The sequence below is a fragment of the Vicugna pacos genome, chromosome 19 (assembly GCF_048564905.1).
Source record: "Vicugna pacos chromosome 19, VicPac4, whole genome shotgun sequence".
In the NCBI taxonomy this organism is placed as follows: domain Eukaryota; kingdom Metazoa; phylum Chordata; class Mammalia; order Artiodactyla; family Camelidae; genus Vicugna; species Vicugna pacos.
In genome coordinates this window covers 13,940,278-13,959,851 of record NC_133005.1, presented here as the reverse complement: position 1 = coordinate 13,959,851, position 19,574 = coordinate 13,940,278, and the positions used below count along the sequence as shown (strand labels likewise).

General features: G+C 39.4%; 1 protein-coding gene across 2 annotated transcripts in view; it reads right to left on the bottom strand.

The window, feature by feature from the left end:
- Positions 1-18,993, bottom strand: part of LOC102535721 (serine palmitoyltransferase 3-like) — a 143,913-nt gene extending 124,920 nt beyond the window's left edge. For both annotated transcript variants that reach the window (XM_072943806.1, XM_072943807.1), the window contains exon 1: positions 18,748-18,993. In XM_072943806.1, coding sequence (XP_072799907.1) covers positions 18,748-18,855 — 108 coding nt within the window. In that variant the 5' untranslated portion in view covers positions 18,856-18,993. The remainder of the gene's footprint in view (positions 1-18,747) is intronic.
- Positions 18,994-19,574: the final 581 nt, after the last annotated feature.

Here is a 19,574-nt window from a genome sequence, read left to right as displayed (position 1 = left end):
CAATAGATAACTGATAATACATAAGCCACAGTGACAGAGAGATATGAGCAAGATGAAGAAGCAGAGAAACCATTCCCAATTAAAAGAACAAGAGAAATTCCCTAAAATAATGATCAATGAAATAGACATCAATAGCCTTCTAGATCAAGGTTTCAAAAAGGAGTGATCAAATTATTGAAGGAACTAAAAGAGATAGTGTTTAGAGATATAAAATATGTCAAAAATGAAATCAAAGCTATAAAGAAGACCCAAGTAGAATTGGTAAACTTATTGACTGAGATAAGAACGGATCTAAAGGCTGTGCAAAGCAGACTAGATAATGCAGAGGAATGAATTAGTGACCTAGAAGACAGGACACAGAAAGCTCTCAATCAGAACAACTGCAAGATAAACAAATAAAAGCAAATGAAAGCAACATAAGGGATCTATGGGATAAGATAAAGCATGCCAATCTTTGCATAATAGTGGTCCCAGAAGGGGAAGAAAGATCAAAGGGAATTGAAAAGATATTTGAAGAAATCATGACTGAAAACTTCCCAAACTTAAAGAAGGAATCAGATATCCAAGTACAGGAAGCTCAGAGGGTCCCAAACAGGAAGAACCCAAACAGAACCACACCAAGACATATCATAATCAAGATGGCCAGAGTCAAGGATAAAGAAATGATCCTAAAGGCAGCAAGAGAAAAGCAAAGTGTGAGTTACAAAGGAACCCCCATAAGGCTCTCAGCTGATTTCTCTACACAAACACTACAGGCCAGAAGGGAGGGGCAAGATATATTCAAAGTCCTGAATGAAAAAACATGCAGCCTAGGATTCCATATCCAGCAAGGCTAACCTTTAGGATAGAAGGAGAGAGAAAGAATTTCACAGACAAGCAAAAACTAAAAGAGTTTAGCAACACTAAACCCATGGTAAAAGAAATATTAAAAGTTCTACTCTAAACAGAAAAGAAGCAGGATGATACAGAAATGAAGAACTCATAACTGGAAAGGTGATAACTCATGAATTACAAATAAAGTAAACACAAAATTATAAAAGAAGACATACAAATCATTGAGAGTGGGAGAGGGAGGCAGGAAAATATAGAATATTTTTTTTCATTTAAAATGTTTTTGTTCTCAGTAGGATGGGTTTGAGATCATGTTACTTAGACTTACAAAAAAGGGTAACCACAAGCCAAAAACTTAGAAAGGAGTCACAAAAACTAATTCAAATCCATGATAATACAAAGGAAAATTACCAAACCACAAAAGGAAGAGGAAAGGAACAAAGAGGAAATACCAAATCAACTGCAAAGTTAAGTTCAAAATGGCAATACACACACATCTATCATTAATTACTGTAAACGTTAATGGACGAAATGCTCCAGTCAAAAGACACAGAGTGGCAGACTGGATAATAAAGCAAGAACCTTCAATATGCTGCATATAAGAGACCCACGTTTGGGAGAAGGAAGCATATAGATTGAGAGTGAAAGGATGGAAAAGGATATTCCATGCAAATCGAAAAGCCAAAAAAGCAGGTGTTGCAGAAGATTTCAGACAAAATAGACTTTAAAACAAAAGCCATAAAGAAAGATAAAGAAGGACTTTTTATAATGATTAAAGGAGTAATAAAGATGAGGATATTACACTCGTTAATATATATGCTCCCAATGTAGGAGCACCAAAATACATAAAACAATTACTAACAGAGATAAAGGGGGATGTTGATAGGAATACAATCATAGCTGGAGATTTTAAAACCACATTAGCATCACTAGACACATCTTCCAGACAGAAAATAAATAAAGCAACAGAGAAATCAAATAATACAATAGAAAAATTAGATTTTGTGGATATTTTCAGAGCATTACACCCCCCAAAAATAAGTTACGCATTCTTTTCGAGTGCAAATGGAACATTTTGTAGGACTGATCATGTACTTGGGCACAAAAGAAACGTCAACAATTTTAAGAAGATAGAAATTATCTCAAGTATCTTTACTGACCACAATGCCATGAAACTAGAAATCAACAACAAAGAAACAAAGTAGAACAAAAAGAAAGCATGGAGATTAAACAATATGCTATTAAAAAACCAATAGGTCAATGAGGAAATCAAAGCTTAAATTAAAAAATACCTTGAGACATAAGAAAATGAAAGCACAACCACACAAAATTTATGGGACACAGCAAAGGCAGTGCTAAGAGGGAAGTTTATATCAATACATGCCTTCCTTAAAAATGAACAATCTCAAATAAACAATTTAACCCACCAACTAAAAGAACTACAAAAAGAAGAACAAAAAAATCCAAAAAGCAGCAGAAGGAAGGAAATTATAAAGATCAGAGAGGAATTAAATACAATAGAGATTAAAAAAACAATTGAAAAAATCAATCAAACCAAAAGCTGTTTTTTTTCCAAAAAAGTAAATAAAATCGACAAACTTCTGGCCAAACTCACAAAGAAGAAATAAGAGAGAGCAAAAATAAGCAAAATAAGAAAGGAAAATGGAAAAATTACAACAAATAAAATAGAAATACAGAATATCATATGAGAATATTATGAAAAACTATATGGAACCAAACTAGATAACCTAGAGGAGATGGACAAGTTTCTGGAAACATCCAGTCCACCAAGACTGAATCAAGAAGAAACTGAACAATTGAACAATCCAATCACTAGAATTGAAATCGAAATAGCAATAAAAAAACCTCCCTACAAATAAAAGTCCAGAACCAGACAGCTTCACTGGGGAATTATACCAAACATACAAAGAACTCATACCATCCTTCTCAAACTCTTCTAGAAGATTAAAAAGGAGAGAATACTCCCAAACTCATTCTATGAAGCCACCATCACCCTGATACCAAAACCAGGCAAAGACACTACCAAAAGAGAGAATTATAGGCCAATATCACTGGTGAACACAGATGAAAAATGCTCACCAAAATATTAGCAAATAGAATCCAACAACACATAAAAAAGATTATACATCATAACCAAGTAGGCTTCATCCCAGGGACATAAGGGTGGTTCACCATATGCAAATCAATAAATGCAATACATCACATCAACAAGAGAAAGGACAAAAAAGACATGATCATCTCAATAGATGCAGAAAAAGCATTTGATAAAATTCAACACCCATTTATGATAAAAACTCTCACCAAAGTGGGTATAGAGGGAACATATCTCAACATAATAAAAGCTATATATGACAAACCTACAGCCAGCATAGTACTCAATGGTGAAAAACTCAAAAGCTTCCCACTAAAATCTGGGACAAGACAAGGATGCCCACTATCACCACTCCTATTCAACATAGTCCTGGAAGTCCTAGCCACAGCAATCAGGCAAGAGAGAGAAATAAGAGGGATCCAAATTGGAAGAGAGGAGGTAAAAGTGTCACTATATGCTGACATCATGTTACTATATATAGAAAACTCTAAAAGGTCCACACAAAAACTACTAGAGCTGATCAAAGAATTCAGCAAGTAGCAGGTTACAAGATTAACATTCAAAAATTAGTTACATTTCTTTACATGAATGATGAATCAACAGAAAAAGAAAGTAAAGGGACAATCCCCTTTAAAATAGCACCCAAAGTAATAAAATACCTAGGAATAAATATATCCAAGGAGGTGAAAGAATTATACACAGAAAACTATAAACTATTGATGAAGGAAATTAAAGAAGACTTTAAAAAATGGAAAGATATTCCATGCTCTTGGATTGGAAGAATCAATATTGTTAAAATGGACACATTGCCCAAGGCAATTTACAGATTTAATGCAATCCCTATCAAATGTCCCAGGACATATTTCACAGAACTAGAACAAATCATAATAAAACTTATACAGAACCATTCAAAGAACTAGAATTGCCAAAGCATTACTGAAGAGAAAAAGAGGCTGGAGGAATAACTCTCCCAGACTTCAGACTACACTACAGAGCTACAGTCATCAAGACAGCATGGTATTGGTACAAAAACAGACACATAGACCAATAGAACAGAATAGAGAGCCCAGAAATGAACCCACAAAGTTTTGGTCAACTCATCTTCGACAAAGGAGGCAAGAATATACAATGGAATAAAGACAGTCTCTTCAGCAAATAGTGTTGGGAAAACTGGACAGCAGCATGTAAAGCAATGAAGCTAGAACACTCCCTTACACCATTCACAAAAATCAACTCAAAATGGATCAAAGACTTAAACATAAGACAAGATACAACAAACCTCCTAGAGGAAAATATAGGCAAAAGAGTATCTGACATACATCTCAAAAATGTCCTCCTAGAACAGTCTTCTCAAGCAATAGAAATCAAAGCAAGAATAAACAAATGGAACCTAGTGAAACTTACAAGCTTCTGCACAGCAAAGGAAACCATAAGTAAAATAAAAAGACAATCTAAGGAATGGGAGAAAAGTTTTGCAAATGAAACCTACAAAGGCTTGATCTCCTTAATATATAAGCAGCTCATATCACTTAATAAGAAGCAACCAAACAACCCAATCTAAAAATAGGCAAAAGACCTAAACAAGCAATTCTCCAAGGAAGACAAACAAATGATCAATAGGCACATGAAAAAATGCTCAATATCACTAATTATCAGAAAAATGCAAATCAAAACTACAATGAGGTATCACCTCACACCAGGCAGAATGGCCATCATTCAAAATCCAGAAATGACAAATGCTGGAGAGGCTGTGGAGAAAAGGGAACCTTCCTACACTGCTGGTGGGAATGCAGTTTGGTGCAGCCACTGTGGAAAACAGTATGGAGATTCTTCAAAAGACTAGGAATAAACTTACCATATGACCCAGGAATCCCACTCCTGGGCATATATCTAAAAGGAACCCCACTTCAGGATGACATCTGTACCCCAATATTCATAGCAGCACTATTTACAATAGTTAAGACATGGAGACAGCCTAAATGTCCATCAATGGATGACCTGATAAAGAAGAAGTGGTATATGTATACAATGGAATACTACTCAGCCATAAAAAATTGACAACATAATGCCATGTGCAGCAACATGTATGCTTCTGGAGAATGTCATTCTAAGTGAAGTAAGCCAGAAAGAGGAAGAAAAATACCACATGAGATCGCTCATATGTGGAATCTAAAAAAAAACAAAACAAAACAAAACACAAAAACAAACAAACAAAACATAAATACAAAACAGAAAGAGACTCATAGACATAGAATACAAACTTGTGGTTTCCAAGGGGGTGGAGGTTGGGAAGGGATAGATGGGATTTCAAAATTGTAGAATGGATAGACAAGATTATACTGTATAGCACAGGGAAATATACACAAGATCTTATGGTAGCTCACAGAGAAAAAAATGTGGCAATGAATATATATATGCTCATGTGTAACTGAAAAATTGTGCTCTACACTGGAATTTGACACAACATTGTAAAATGATTATACATCAATAAATAATGTTAAAAAAAGATATATATGTATACATATATACAATGGAATAATAGTCAGCCATAAAAAAGAATGAAATTTTGCCATTTGCAACAATATGGTTGGAACTTGAGGACAATATGTTTAGGGAAGTATATCAGACAGAGAAAGACAAATACTGTATATTCTTATTTATATGTAAAGTCCAAAAAATATACAACAAATGAATATAACAAAACAGAAAATAGATTCAGAAATAAGAGAAAAAAACTAGTGATTATTCAGTAGGGAGGGGCAAGTTAGAGGAAGGTGTTTAAGAAAGGGGTACAAACTACTAGGTATAATATAAATAAGATAAAAGGATGTAGTGTAGAGCACAGGGAATATAACCAAGAGTGTTTAATAAATTTAAATGGAGTATAATCTATACAAATTTTGAATCATTTTGTTGTAGACCTGAAACTAATATAACATTGTAAATCAACTATACATCAGTTAAAAAAAAATGGAATGAGATATTTAATCAATCACTCAATCAATCGATCAATCTGGGGAAGTTTTTGCCAGGAAATCAACTGAGTCAAAGACTCATTTTTTGATTTATTGAGCATCTCTCTGTGTTAGGTGGTGCATGAAAGAAAAAGAAAAAAGCACATTACAAGATTTAGGCTTCAGTGACCACAGAAGTCAAAGAGAGAGAAAGACAGATTAGAAACATGGAATTTTCTGAGGGGACAAGTTCTTTATGTATTAGCTGCTCCAAACGTTCTTTCTAGTGATGCCCCAGTTCTGTTCTTGAGAGGCCAGGTTGTTTTCCCATTGTCTTTTCTTTCCCCTTCATCACCTGAGAAGTTAGCTAGTAAGCCAGGGCAGCCCAAGAAGAGAGTCCCAGACTTCCACAGATACACCCAGGTTGAGAGTGAAGGCTTACAGAAAAGGCAAAATTGCTTGGAGGGATCTAAACGAGTCCCCAGTAGCGTGTCTAATGAAAATCTGCTGTAGGAATAAGTGAACGAGAGAGTGAGCCAAGACTGGGAAGCATGGAGGGGACAGGTGAGGGTCTTTTAGGACAGCATGGGCATTTGTTTGTGGGTGGAAATCAGAAGAACAGGACCTTACAAGGACTTCTGGCTAGACCTCAGTGTTTCCTCCTTGGAGATGAGATGTGGAGAGCCTGCTGGAACTGAATAGGCCTTCTATGCAAGGTGAACCAGACCTTCTGCTTCAGAGAGCAGTGAAAGAAATGCAGGAAAGAAAGATTTGTAGGACCCCAGGATCCTCCCTGGGAGGACAGTTGGGGTGGGCTGTTCTAAAGTCAATTGGATAGAATTGAACTTTGGGACAAATTGGTTGTCCTTCATCACCCTGTGATGACTGCATTCTTCTGATTTTACAACCAGCTGGGTCATTTGAAGAACACAGAGCTTTTCTTAAGTTATCCTGATAAACTAAAGAAAACAATGCATCAGTGTTTTAATAGCACTGAGATTAACTACCTTCTTCAGTTACTATGTTCTCAGTTCTTGTGAGAACAGTGCTTATCTCTGAAGTGCTCAAAGCTCCTGTGGCCATGATCTCATTTATTTACAGAATATTCCTAAGAGCTAGGCGGTGGGTAGTTATAATAGGATTTGAATTATCTTCACTTAATAAGACACAGGGCATTAAGCATTTTCCCCTAAGCTATAGAGCAGGAAAAGACAGGACTAAGTTAAATTTCTGAAGTCCACAACACTGGGCTGAAGCAGAAAGAAGGATTAAGTTAGAGTTTTGAGACATGACAGATTGGAACATATTTTAGAAATAAAATAGCCACTCTTTCTCCTTCCTGGTTGGGTACTGGTAGCTGTCAGTACTCTGTGGGAGGGCTGACTATCATGTGCATGCACTTGTACTGGGCATTGGAAGGGTCATTCAGGTAGTTTCTCTTATGGTTCCCATCCTTATGGAGCTCATAAGCTAAAGTGGGAGGTGGGGCAGATAAGACACATTTGTTCATTCACTCAGCAAACACCTATGGAACACCTACTCTGTGCCAGCTGCTGGGTTAGGTCCAGGTGACACAATGGTGACCAAGAGGGACAGAGCCCTTGACCTCATGACATTCATGGTCTCTATGTGAGCTGTCCAATACAGTCATCCCTAGTCTCCTATGGCTACTTACATTCAAACTTAAATAATCCAAATTAAATAAATTTAGAGATTTTAGACCCTCAACTGCACTAGCCACATTTCATGCATTTGACAATGAGCCTACCTTACTGGGTGGGGTAGTTATACAATATCTCCATCATCACAGAAGGTTCCATTGCTCTGAGGTCAGCACATTGTGACTCACAAGCCAGATGTGGTCTCTGACTTGCTTTTGCTCTTTTATTTAAACATAAACCTGATTGGAACATAGTTACACCCATGTGTTTATATCTCATCTATTGCTGCTTTCACACTGTAATGGCAGAGCTAAGCAGTCATGACAGAGACTGTGTGTCCAACAGAGCTGAAAATATGTACTATCTGGCCCAGTATGGAAACAGTTTACCAACCCCTGGTCTAGATGGAAATATAGATGCAAAACAAATACTGACATAAAGGGAAATGATGACTACGTAAGGGTGCTGTGGAGTGGGTAGGGTGGGATCTGACCTCATTCAGGAAAAAAGAAAGGCCTCCCAAAAGAAGGTGGTGCTTACAGTAAGATCTGAATAGTTGATAGTTTACTGGGCACAGGGTTTCCAGCAGAAGGAAGAACCTGAGGAATGGAGGGAAGGGGCGGGGGGGAGGGGTTGGCTGGCAGGGATAGGGAGGGGACAGGCATGGCTGTATGTCAGTTTTAAAAGGGGAACTCCATTCACTTTGTTCATTGTTAGTGCCTAGAACAGCATCCAATATGGAGTCGGCATCCCATAAATATCTGATGAATAGATGGAAGAATAAGCTGGGGAGGTTGTGCAGAGCTCATAAACCGAGCTCAGGACTGCAGCCTTCAGCATCACAAGGGAAACCATTGATGAGTTTTTAGCAAATGGTGGCTGAAAAACCTGATCAGACAAGTGTTTTCCAAAGGGCCCCTTCAAAGCCACATGAACAGATCTTTGGGGAGTGCCTGCATTTAATGACTCACAGTGATTCACTGATTTGTGGTTGCTCATTTTAAAGTCTCTCTTGCATCCATTGTGGAAGAATATTTGATGAAGTAAACTAGTCCCGTGGATTCTGAAATTCTGAACCTATGACCAAAAATCAAAAGGAAAGTGTCCCTTAAACTGCATAAGGATGAACCAACCAGAGAGACTGGCTTTGCCATCAAAGTGAGGTGTGTCCTGTGGCATTTCCTCCCCACGCCAGGCAGCTGATGACTCACAGGGGAGTTATAATAAGGGTGGGGTTCTGGGAGCACACAAAATGTGGTCTGAGCCTCCCTTGGCTGAGCTCAGGTTTTTGAACTTGGATTATAAACAGTTTTTTTTCTTTTTTTTTCCCTCTTGGCATCAAACTGAAACAATTTCTTCTTGCATCTTGATGAGGCTGAATTACCTACCATCCCTGGGCCTCAACCAAAAACTCTCCATCCCCTGAAGCTAGACCAAACAGAGCCCGCCATTCAATAACCTAAAGAAGCAGAAAGCCTTCCTGCCCAGAAAGAGAGAAACCTGCCAAGGATTCAGTTGCCCTTCCTTCTCTCTGTATTTATTAGGTTCAGGCTCACGGTTGTACAGACCTACTCTCCTTGGCTCCCTTCCCCCTTCCCTGCCTGTCACACTGTAAAACCACTCATATTAGATACATGTCAAGAGCAGCCTACGAAACAAGGATGGTTGAGCTTTTGCTTGTCTTTGAGACCACGTGTCCTTAAAGAGATGATGCTTACTTTAATGTATATAGCTTCTGTCAGGCAACTTTGGTTTTCATTGACGGTGGTGTGTATTTTATTCTTCTTGAAAACCTTTTTCTCCTTGGAAAAATAAGCATACTATCTCCAAACAACCAATTCCCAAAGAATATGACACCAGAACAATTTGTTTATTTGCTTCCCCCAAAATTCTGATAACATCCATGGTCGCAGATTATATTTACATGATTAATTTTTCTTATGTGGCGTATCGTGTAGGAAAAAATAAAGAAGCAACCTGTCCCAGAGCAAGGCTAATCTTGACTAGTTTTTACTTGTACTCCTGAATTAACATTTAGCATTTCCAGGCATTTTTTTTAATCCACCATAATTTATTAGCCCTACGTAATGTAGGGGTGTGAGGCATTAGTCATCTGATTAGTACAAAGACTGCTACTACACTAAAAAAAGAAAAGTGATATTCAAAACCTATTTATTTCAGCCATTAAATCATTTTCTCAGGCCACTCTGTGGAGAACTTCTGTGTCTTAGTTGGCAGGCACCTGATTCAGTGGTCTTGCTAAGACTTAACCAATGGAAAGCATGGCTCCTTAGAGAAAATGTCACTTCCTCTTGTATAAAATAACAAATCAAATCTAAGTACATCAGTTGTGGGATTTTCCCAGGTGCCCCGAGTTATTTGTGTGTTTTGGAAAATATGTTACTACCAGGAGCTCCTATGGGGTTTGTTTTTGGTTCTGTGCTGTGAAAGGCAGAATTGTGTAGAGGCTCTAGAAACTGGCAGTAAATAGGGATGTGTCTTGCTCTGGACTGGCCATTTTGAGATGTTGGGCAAGTGAGTCTCAGTAGCCTATTGAGAATTGTGATGCTAAGATTGAGAAAATGAGATAACATGTTTTCCTGAGATCTGAGATCAGTTCTGCCATGATTGTTCAAGTGTTTAGCTTCAAATAACTAGGTTCAAGTGATCACAATCTAAAGCCTAGTTTATTTAGGACTGTCAGAGTAGATGAATGAGAAACACACCATTCAAGTTGCAAGACTGAAGAAACCTTACAACGTCCTCAATGTCATTTGAGGCATGTGTTTGAAAATGAAGTCGAGGCTGAGCAAGGGCTCAGAAGAAGGGGGTTCTGAGGAATACGCATGCTATATAACAGAAAGGTGTAAAGACAAAGGTCAATGATTTTTAAAGAAAGATGTGCATGAAGTTTGCTAGCTGGTGCACCATGTAAAATCTACTTTGCTGTCTGGCTATGGAATTCTAAGGTAGTCCCTAACATCCGTGTGGCTTTGTTCACAATATTTTTCTGAGTTCTGTTTCTTTCATCTCTGAAATGGGTCAATAGCACTCATTCTGTTTACTTCACAGTATTGCTATGACATTCCAGTAAGATCTTGGATATAGGAATCTCTAGTTGATGCTGAAGGTTAAAAGGTCAAAGCACTGGTTAAGTTTTTAAGAAGACATTCTAAGTCTTTGCATGTACTATCATAGTTAATTCTTACAACGACTCTCTTGGGAAGGCACTAGTTTTATCCTCATCTTCCAGATGAGGAAACTAAGGTACAGAGAGTTTGAGCCACTTGTCCAAGGTCACAGAGCTATCATGTGAAGCTGGAATTCAAGTCCAGGGAGTGCAAAGAGGAGGCCCTACTCCTGATCTCCATATGGTGGTTCAGTTTACTAGGACAGTAGGACTGCAGATGTGTTGACAGTTTAGAAGATATTAGGGGTCAGAAAATCCTTTTATTACTTGCCAGGCACATGGGTGATAATCTGACCTCTTTGAACCCTGGATCCTTGAATGTGAAATTTGAAGACAACATGTAAGAAATAACAATAATTCAAAAAGCATAAACACATGGTAGGACCTTGTGTGTGGCAGCAATCATTAATGATAATTAATATTGATTTCTCTGACATGGTGTTCTAAGATATGCAAAGAAGGAAGCTCCCTACATGTGGCTCTTATTTGGGGAAATACTGCTACTGCTAACTAGTAGTTCAATCTTAGGCAAACTGACTTAACTTTTGTGTGACCAGTTGCCTCATATAGAAAAATGGGGATAGTAGCAGTATGAAATGCTTAAGTTTGTAAAGATCAAGTAAGCTTGTATTTATGAATTTCTTAGCAAAGAGTGTGATGTAAAAGTTTATTAAATAAAATTTTAAAAATCATCTCATATACAGAGTTATGGGTAGGAAAACAGATTAGACTGGCTTCTCTTGGACACTCAACCCTGAGAATGCAGAATATCATTACAAACATATGACAGGTTTATATACTCTGGGTTATTAGTCATTATTCCTCTAACCCAGGCACATTTTCTCTCCTGCTAAGAGGTAGTGGAATCATTGGGATAAATCAATAATATTTAATTTTCATTTTCATTTCCATAAAAAAGTTCTACTTGCTTAAAGCACATGCCCTGATACTAGGCTTGGAGTATTTGTAATATCTGGATATCAATATAAAAGCATGTAGCTTCTGGTCACACAAAATAATCTAGTGACTTAGTGATTTTGATAAGGAGGGCAGTGAGTAGTAATCATATATTCCAACCAAGTATAGGAAAAATTAATTATTGACTAATTAAAATGCTAAATACTTAATTTATCAATTCAATCACTGAATAATTAAATTATCAATAAATAGTTTGATAATTAACTTATTAAATAATTAAATTACCATATTATTTACTAAGAAGTTATACATTTTGAACTCTACAAAGAAGCCCCTGTATCATACGAGGGCATTGCCAGTCATTTAAAGAACCAGGCCTGTGGACAGCAAATGGCAATTTAAACAACAAACAAGTTGAAATCAGAATTCTTACAAACAATAGATTAGTAAGAACATGTGGGTTTTATTAATTCCACAACTATTATCGAACAACTATGTAGACTCTGGTGTAGGTTCTAGGGATTCAGCAGTGGGTAAGATAGAAACCTCTGCCCAGCTGGGGCTCACGATCTAGAGCCAGAGGCAGACAACAGATGGGAAATAAGTGTCTCTGTGTGTGTAGATGGCATTAAATACTAAAGGAAACTAGCAGGAGAGGGAGCAACCAGATTATGAGGTTAGTCTCACAAAGAAGATAGCATCTGAGTAAGGACTTGAAAGGAGGGAGGCACGGCACTGGGAAGTCTGGGAAGTGAAAACATGAGAGAAGTGCAGAGCCCTCAGGTGGGAGGATGCAGGGCTGAGGGCCCTAGTGTGGCTGGAATACAGGGAGCACCTGGAAACAGCAGGAGGTGAGTTAGAGGACCAAGCCACATGGAACTGAGGCCATCGTATGAATCTGAGCTTTTACTCTGAGTGAAATGGGAGACTTGGGAAGGATTTGGGCAGAAGAGTGAGATAGGGATGTCATTTCAGCAGGGTCACAGAAGCTGCTGTGTTGAGAGAGTCTTAGAGGAGGGCAAGGTGGAGGTGGAGGCGGGGTATGGCAATATAAAGACATGTCCATGGATTATTTAATAATCATCCCTTAGGAGGTATGATGGTTCCATCCCCTGAAGCTGATGGGCTTGTCTGAGGCTGCTACAACCTATAGAGCAGGGTGGATGCTGACCTCTGAGGCTAGCTGATAAAGGGCCATGAATTTTCCACTTCATTTTCTAGGAAACTCTTGAGGAGCCATCCCTGCTGGAGATGCTACATGGGGCACACAGTCCACAGTCCTGGCTTGTCCTGTTTCTCATCCATCACAGCCTGGGTGCCACACACGAGGGTGAGGAAGCCATCTTGCAGGCAAATCTTCCTGGTCCAGCCATTCAAGGCCCAGCCAACTGAGGCCCCAGGTACCATGGAATAGGGAAGAGCAGCCCCATGGTCTGCTCTGAATTCCTGCCCAACAGAACCCATGAGCATAACAAAGTGGTGCTTGTTTAATGCCACTCTGAGCTGGGATGGATTGTCATGCAGCAATAAATAATGGGGGAACCAGGAAAAGGCATGAAGCTCCCATAAAAATCAAAGTGAGAGGTAGTGGTGGCTGAGACCAGAGTAGCTGCTATGGGGGGTGGAGGGTGAGAAGCGGTCAGAATAGGACGTGCCTGAAAGTGGGATCATGAATTGCTGACACACTGGCTGTAGAACAAAAGAGAGAAATCATGAACCATGCCCAGGTTTTTGGTGTGAGCCCCTGAAAGGACAGAGGTGTCATTTACTGAGATGGGAAAGGCTATAAGGGAAGCAGGTTTGGGACAGAGGGAGGCAGTATCAGGAGCTCAGTTTTGAACATGTTCAACTGGTGATGTTTTTGATCTTCCAGGTAAAAAGTCAAGTAGGCAGTTGTAAATTATATACATATATGTGTATATACATGTATATATTTTATATATAAGATACATGTATACACACACGTATACATATAGTGAAGAGACAGGGTCAGATCTTCATGAGAGACATGCAGTTAGAAAAGAGAAAGGATAGAAGGACTGAAAACGGGTTACTCCAATGTTCAAAAGGTCAAGGAGAAGAGGAAAACCAGGAACAGAAACTGCAGGGGAACAGCTAGTGACATAGGAAGGTCATAAACTGGCAGCCAAGAGAAGGTGCTTTAAGAAGGAGGAGTGATGACTTGTGCCAAGTGCTGCCGATAGGCCAAGGAAAATGAGGATTGAGAACCCATCTTTGGATGAGGGCATTCAGGGCTTTAAGACTGTCACTTACTGAGCACCTATTAAGTGCAAGGCATTGTCCTGAACACTCATGTATAATAGCAGTAGAGAAGGAAGAGGCAGCTGCAGGCTAACTTTAATTGATAATAGCTGCCATTTATTGGGTATCTACTCTACATGTGATAGCTATTGGGAGTCTTACATATGCAATTCATTTAATCTTCCCCTTGCCTTGTGAGGTATGGCTCAGAGACATGAAGCTACCTTCCCCATGCGGCACAGCTATTAAGAGGCAAAACTAAAACTCAAACCCAATTCTAGCTGATGTCAAGGCCTGTGGTCTTCTGGATATCATTTTTCCTTAAGCAGTTCCCTGGGAAATCCTGAAGGGTCCCTGGGGTGTGAAAAGTCACCAAGAAAGATATATCTTTCTGTGGAGATCAGATTTACTCAAGGTTTTAAGGGAGGATATAAGTTTATAGTAAAAGAATTTTTACTATAGTATAATTTTTATACTATATTATATAGTATAATATAATGTTTATATAGTATAATATAATTTATACTATAGTATAGTATAAATTTTTATAGTATATAAAAATTTTATAGTAAGAATTACGAATGTAAAGTGGAATGCAGAGTTCTAATATCAATATTTAAATAAATGGATAACACACGTGGGCTTGTTGTCTGAGTCACTTTGGCTTATGTGTCGGTTTCTCTCCTTGGAACATCAAATTATGAATTTATCTTCTCTGAGAAAGCTGATTTGCTGTTTTTTCTAACTGGGTTGTGAGAACTGAGGTTCTTAACCTGGGGATCATAGAAAGTCTGGGAAGACATGAACCCTCTACGTGGAAAATTTTCTAATACAGACAGACTCATTTTTCTGTGACAGTGTCTACCAGCTTCTTAAAGGGCCCTTGACTTCCAAAGGCTGAGCTCCACATGGCAGAGGAAGAACAGTCGGGGGTGACTTGGGGGTAACGGGTCGTGACTTGCTTGTGGCCATTTTCCTGGGCAACTTTTGAAGGCCCAGTTGTACCACAGCTGGACAACAATCATGGTGACCAAGCTACATGAATGCTACCAGATGAAGTTTCAGCTGTAAAACAGTGTCGGTTCTTTGACAGTTTGGCACCTAACATTTGAAATCAGGGTCAGTCGGGGAAACCTAGTAAAAGTGTTGGGTCATAATTGTTCCTCAGACTTGCACACTCCGGGATCAAGTGTTCATAGAACCACTCAGGGAAAAGAAGATGTAAGACCCATCTATTGTTTTTAAAAAATATAAATAAGTCTGAATTAAGAAGATCCAAGATTCCTTGAATCATTCTTCCCAAATGTGTATGAGAAAACAGGACCTTACTTATGACTTCTTATTCTTCTCACCCTTTCTGCCTGTAGTTCAGAGGTGACGGATTAGTGCCTGGTAGCAATGTCTCCCTGAAATCTACACTATTGGAATTTTGAAGGATTATATGCAAATACTTAAAAAATCAGGAGAGTCTATCTTCCTTCCCACCCCATCAGGATTTCCAGCCTCTTGTGAAAATCATAAGATTTGTCAACATGAGACCTGTGTTTCCTTAGGAGACAATGAACTTTGTTCAGGTAAACCCATTCTTACCACTTCCTATTGTCCACACCTGACCCTGCCAGAGTCCTAGTCATTTGTAACCTCAGCCTCTGCTGTAATCAAATGCTCTTCAATGTTGCAAAACTCTTGATTGTGACAGATGAAGGAGACTGTTGAGAACAATTTTGAATACTATTTGGAGCTAAGCTCAATAGTTTTTGTTTGAATTGTTTTCAAATGTTTAATATAAATTGTGAATTAACAGGTCAATGACTTTGTTTCTAATATGGTGCCAACTACATCTATCTTCTCCCACGAATTTATAGCTTGGTAAATTTTAGAATTCCAAGAAACCTACATTAGTTCAGGCCAAATGAAACAGAGGTGAAAAAACTTAGTAAAAAGATTAAATTTAGTGCATTTCAAAATAAATTTCTTGATAGTAATTGAGTTAATGTCAATCTACCTCTAATAGAGTTTTCAAAGAGAAACAAAGAGGTAAAATTAATGTATAAATAATATTTACAAATTTAGAATAGCTACAATTAATTTATAATTGGCAGATATTAAATATACCTAAACACAGGTATCATTTTAATTAACAAAACACATTTATTCTTTTAATTAAAACATCTGAACCTGAACACACACAAGTTGCTTCGCCTGTTTCTCCATAGATAACACAACATGTTCTAGACCTGCTAAGGCTGAATAATCACACTTCAGATTTGACAGCCTTCAAACAACTGAGCTTTTGCATTGCAGATATTTGTATTTATTTTATTTGCACAGATCAGCCAGACACTCATCTTAATCACAGAGTCTTTAGGCAAAACACAAAATAAAAGAAAAGAAAAATATAAAACCCAGGAAAGCACATCTTTGCCAAGATTGATGGCCAAAAGAAACTCTTTCCTCAAAATGTAAATTCCAGCTCTGAAAATAGTTATGATGAGATTGCAAAATGATTTTCCTCAACATTTTAATGAAGCAGAATAGCTATGTGTTCACTTATTTATTTCTGTTCAACAAACCACCACCATATTGAAAACAACAAATCATTTGTTTACTCAAGAATCTGTAAGCTGAGCGGGGCTCAGTGGGGAGGAGTCATCTCTACTCCATGGAGTATCCATTAGAGCAGAGAGATCTCAGGTTGGAAGATCCATTTCTAAGTTAGCTGTCTCATACAGCTCACAAGCTGGTGCTGCATCTCAGCTAAGAGCACAGCAAGGGAACTTTGTTTCTCTACTTGGGCTTCTCCTGGGCACCCTGGGCTTCCTTCAGACATGGTGGCTGGGTTCCAAGAGTGAGTGTTCTAAGATGACTAGGTTTAAACTGTGAGGTTTTTGGTCAAGACCTAGTCCTCAAAGCAAAATGAATTAAAACCAGTGACTGAGGACGATGAAAGTAAAGACAATTACATCCACATCATAGGAGGGAAATAAAGGTCTTTGTCTGTCTGACTACACTGAAAACACAGCAGTGTTTCATCTTTCCAGAAAATATTTTCTCAGCCATAATGGAAGTTCCCAGTGGAAGCCAATTTCAACTTAGTAATATCTATAAATATATCTGAGCCAACAGGCCCTGGATGGCCCTCCAGAAGGAACTGTCAGAAAAGGCATTAGCTGCACTGATATTTCCTGCTGATCCTAGGGAAGCTTCAGTGTCCAAAGGTACTTACAGTCTTATAGGAGCACTTAGTAATGAGCCTTCAGAATCCTGGTTTTTGTCCTTACTTAGGAGAGCTTGTAACCAGCTAGCCAAGCCTCTAACTCAGATGCTGGAAGATAGTTGCATAACCAAGATAAAGGAGACAGAGAGGAGAATGGCTTTGAGAGCGTCGCTACCCAAATGAGAGCCATCAGGGTCAGAGTGGTCCAGAGGGGGAGTCAGCCGGGGGCCAGTGTTACAGGCATTTAAGGGGAAAAGAGCATCTGGAGTGGGAGTGGTCTGATTCAAGGCAGTGATGGAGAGGTGGTGGGTATTAGCATGGTTGTCCTCATGTGAATGTTGAGAGTTGATGGCTTTTTCTTCACAGGATACTCAGCTGGGAGAGGCCAGCCCTGAGGGTTGTGGTGGATACTTCCAAGGCTAGGGTAATGCCTTTTGTTAAGAGGGGAACACATTTGGGAGACCACGGCATCTTCTCACACTACCCAGGTTGCAGAGTCCCTGTCACCTTCTTCATGTCACTGGATGTACAGATTTTATCCACTGAATCCTTGGTTGGCCCCCAGTAGGCTGCACCTGTCCTGTGATCTTAGAACAATCTGACTTTCCCTGGTTCTCTTTGCATGGATGCATGAAACAGGATGACATGGGTTCCCTGCCCAGGTTCTCATGTCCACCAGTGAAGTTACCTGTGTGGCTGTGCCGATCTGCTCCTGGAGCAGGTAAGCTGACCCCGGCTGCGTGGAGCCCAGGGCATGGGCATCCTGTGAGAAGTAGGGACTGCCTGTTTACCAGTGGCCAGCAGACTGCCTGCCTCTTTGAACAAGCTGACAACATTTCTTGGTTCTTCCTCCTCTCCTCCACAGTAAGTTCCCATCAAACATAGTGTCCCAGCAGGAGCCAAATTTTTTTTTTAAAGTATCAAGATTGAAAACAACTCAAAGGTTGCTTGGTTTTCAGCCTTTGAGTTGCAGCCTGTTTGCAGACTGTAACAATAAGCCACCCTTTCTGGAGTGTCTTAGAAAGGAATGCTTGTGTTGTCAAGTTTCAAAGAAAGACTCTGGCCCCAAATCATGCTGGAAACTATGACAATGCTCCAGTAAACACCGAAATACAGTCGCCTTTCAGAGAAGCATTTCTCATGTCCCAGGGGAGAAGCCATCCTCTGTCCACCACTCACCCCCCCAACCAGGATCTCAGCTGTGTTTACTTTCACTTCCTCTTTGTCTTACAAAGCAGGATGAAAGCAATCTGGTGTGATTTCTTGATGGGCTCAAGTTTAGCTGGGGAGTTTTAGCCTTCAGAACCATGCTCCCCAAAACGCTTGAGAGAAAACAGAAGTCTAGCTGCGAAGAGTGCACGTGAAGGGTTAAGGCTCTCGGGTCTCTGTGTGTCCTCTTTCTCAGGGAGAAGAAATTCCCTCCTTAACCCACGCCCAAACTTTTTGGTAGCCAAGTGTTTAAAATTAGCTAAAGTGAAGAGTCAAAACACACAAAACACTTCCTGAAAAGGATTTTCAGTTAGGACAGTTTCAAACAGCTTTGCCAAGAAAGACTGAAAAGTTCAGGTCATTGAGAGCAAGGGGGAGGGCTGGACTCTTACCTGGGCTTCTCTCACTGTCCCGTTCTCTGTGCAATTTTCACTGTGACTGTCCTCGCTTTGACTGTGAAGAGTCCCATTGCAAACAGTACCACCTCCAGGCTCGGCCATTTGTGAGAAATGATAGACCTGGCAAGTTTTCCTCCACAGGATCTTGGTAAGCTCTAGTTTTGAAGTTGGTGAGGGAAAGAGATAAAGCACGTCTGCTGAACTGGAAGAATCCTACCAATCAGGCTTTTCCGGAAGAGGAGCAACGGCCTATATTTTGGGCCGATCTTTGAGACTAAAAACAAACAGTTACCTTTACACTCCTCAATTCACTTTGGCCTCCATGACAACAAAACTGCTCCTGGAACTACAAAGAAGGTGCCCATGCTGGGTCCCTGCATGGACTGAGGCAACCAGGAGGCTGCAAACCCCAGTGGCAAACTGTGAGGAGGCCGGCAGGGAGGTGGAGAATCTTTTAAAGACACACACACACACACCCCCCACTCTGCATGCTCAGGCAGTCTTCTCCACAGAGTCAGTACAGACTTTACCTCCATCCCTCCCATACCTCCCTCTTGCATCTAATTAGATCTTTGGTTATAAACCAAGCTCAAAGTCAACATTTCTCTTTGTAGTAAAATAACATTTAGAAGTGCTTTTCAGGGGATCCAGGGAGGAGAGAATGTGAAGTTACTGTTTAATGGGTGCAGAGTTTCAGTTGGAGAAGATAGACAAGGTTTGGGTGATGGATTGTGATGAGAATGACAGTGTGAATGTTCTTCATGCCACTGAATGAACTATACACTTTAAGATGGTTAAAGTGCTAAATTTTATACAATATA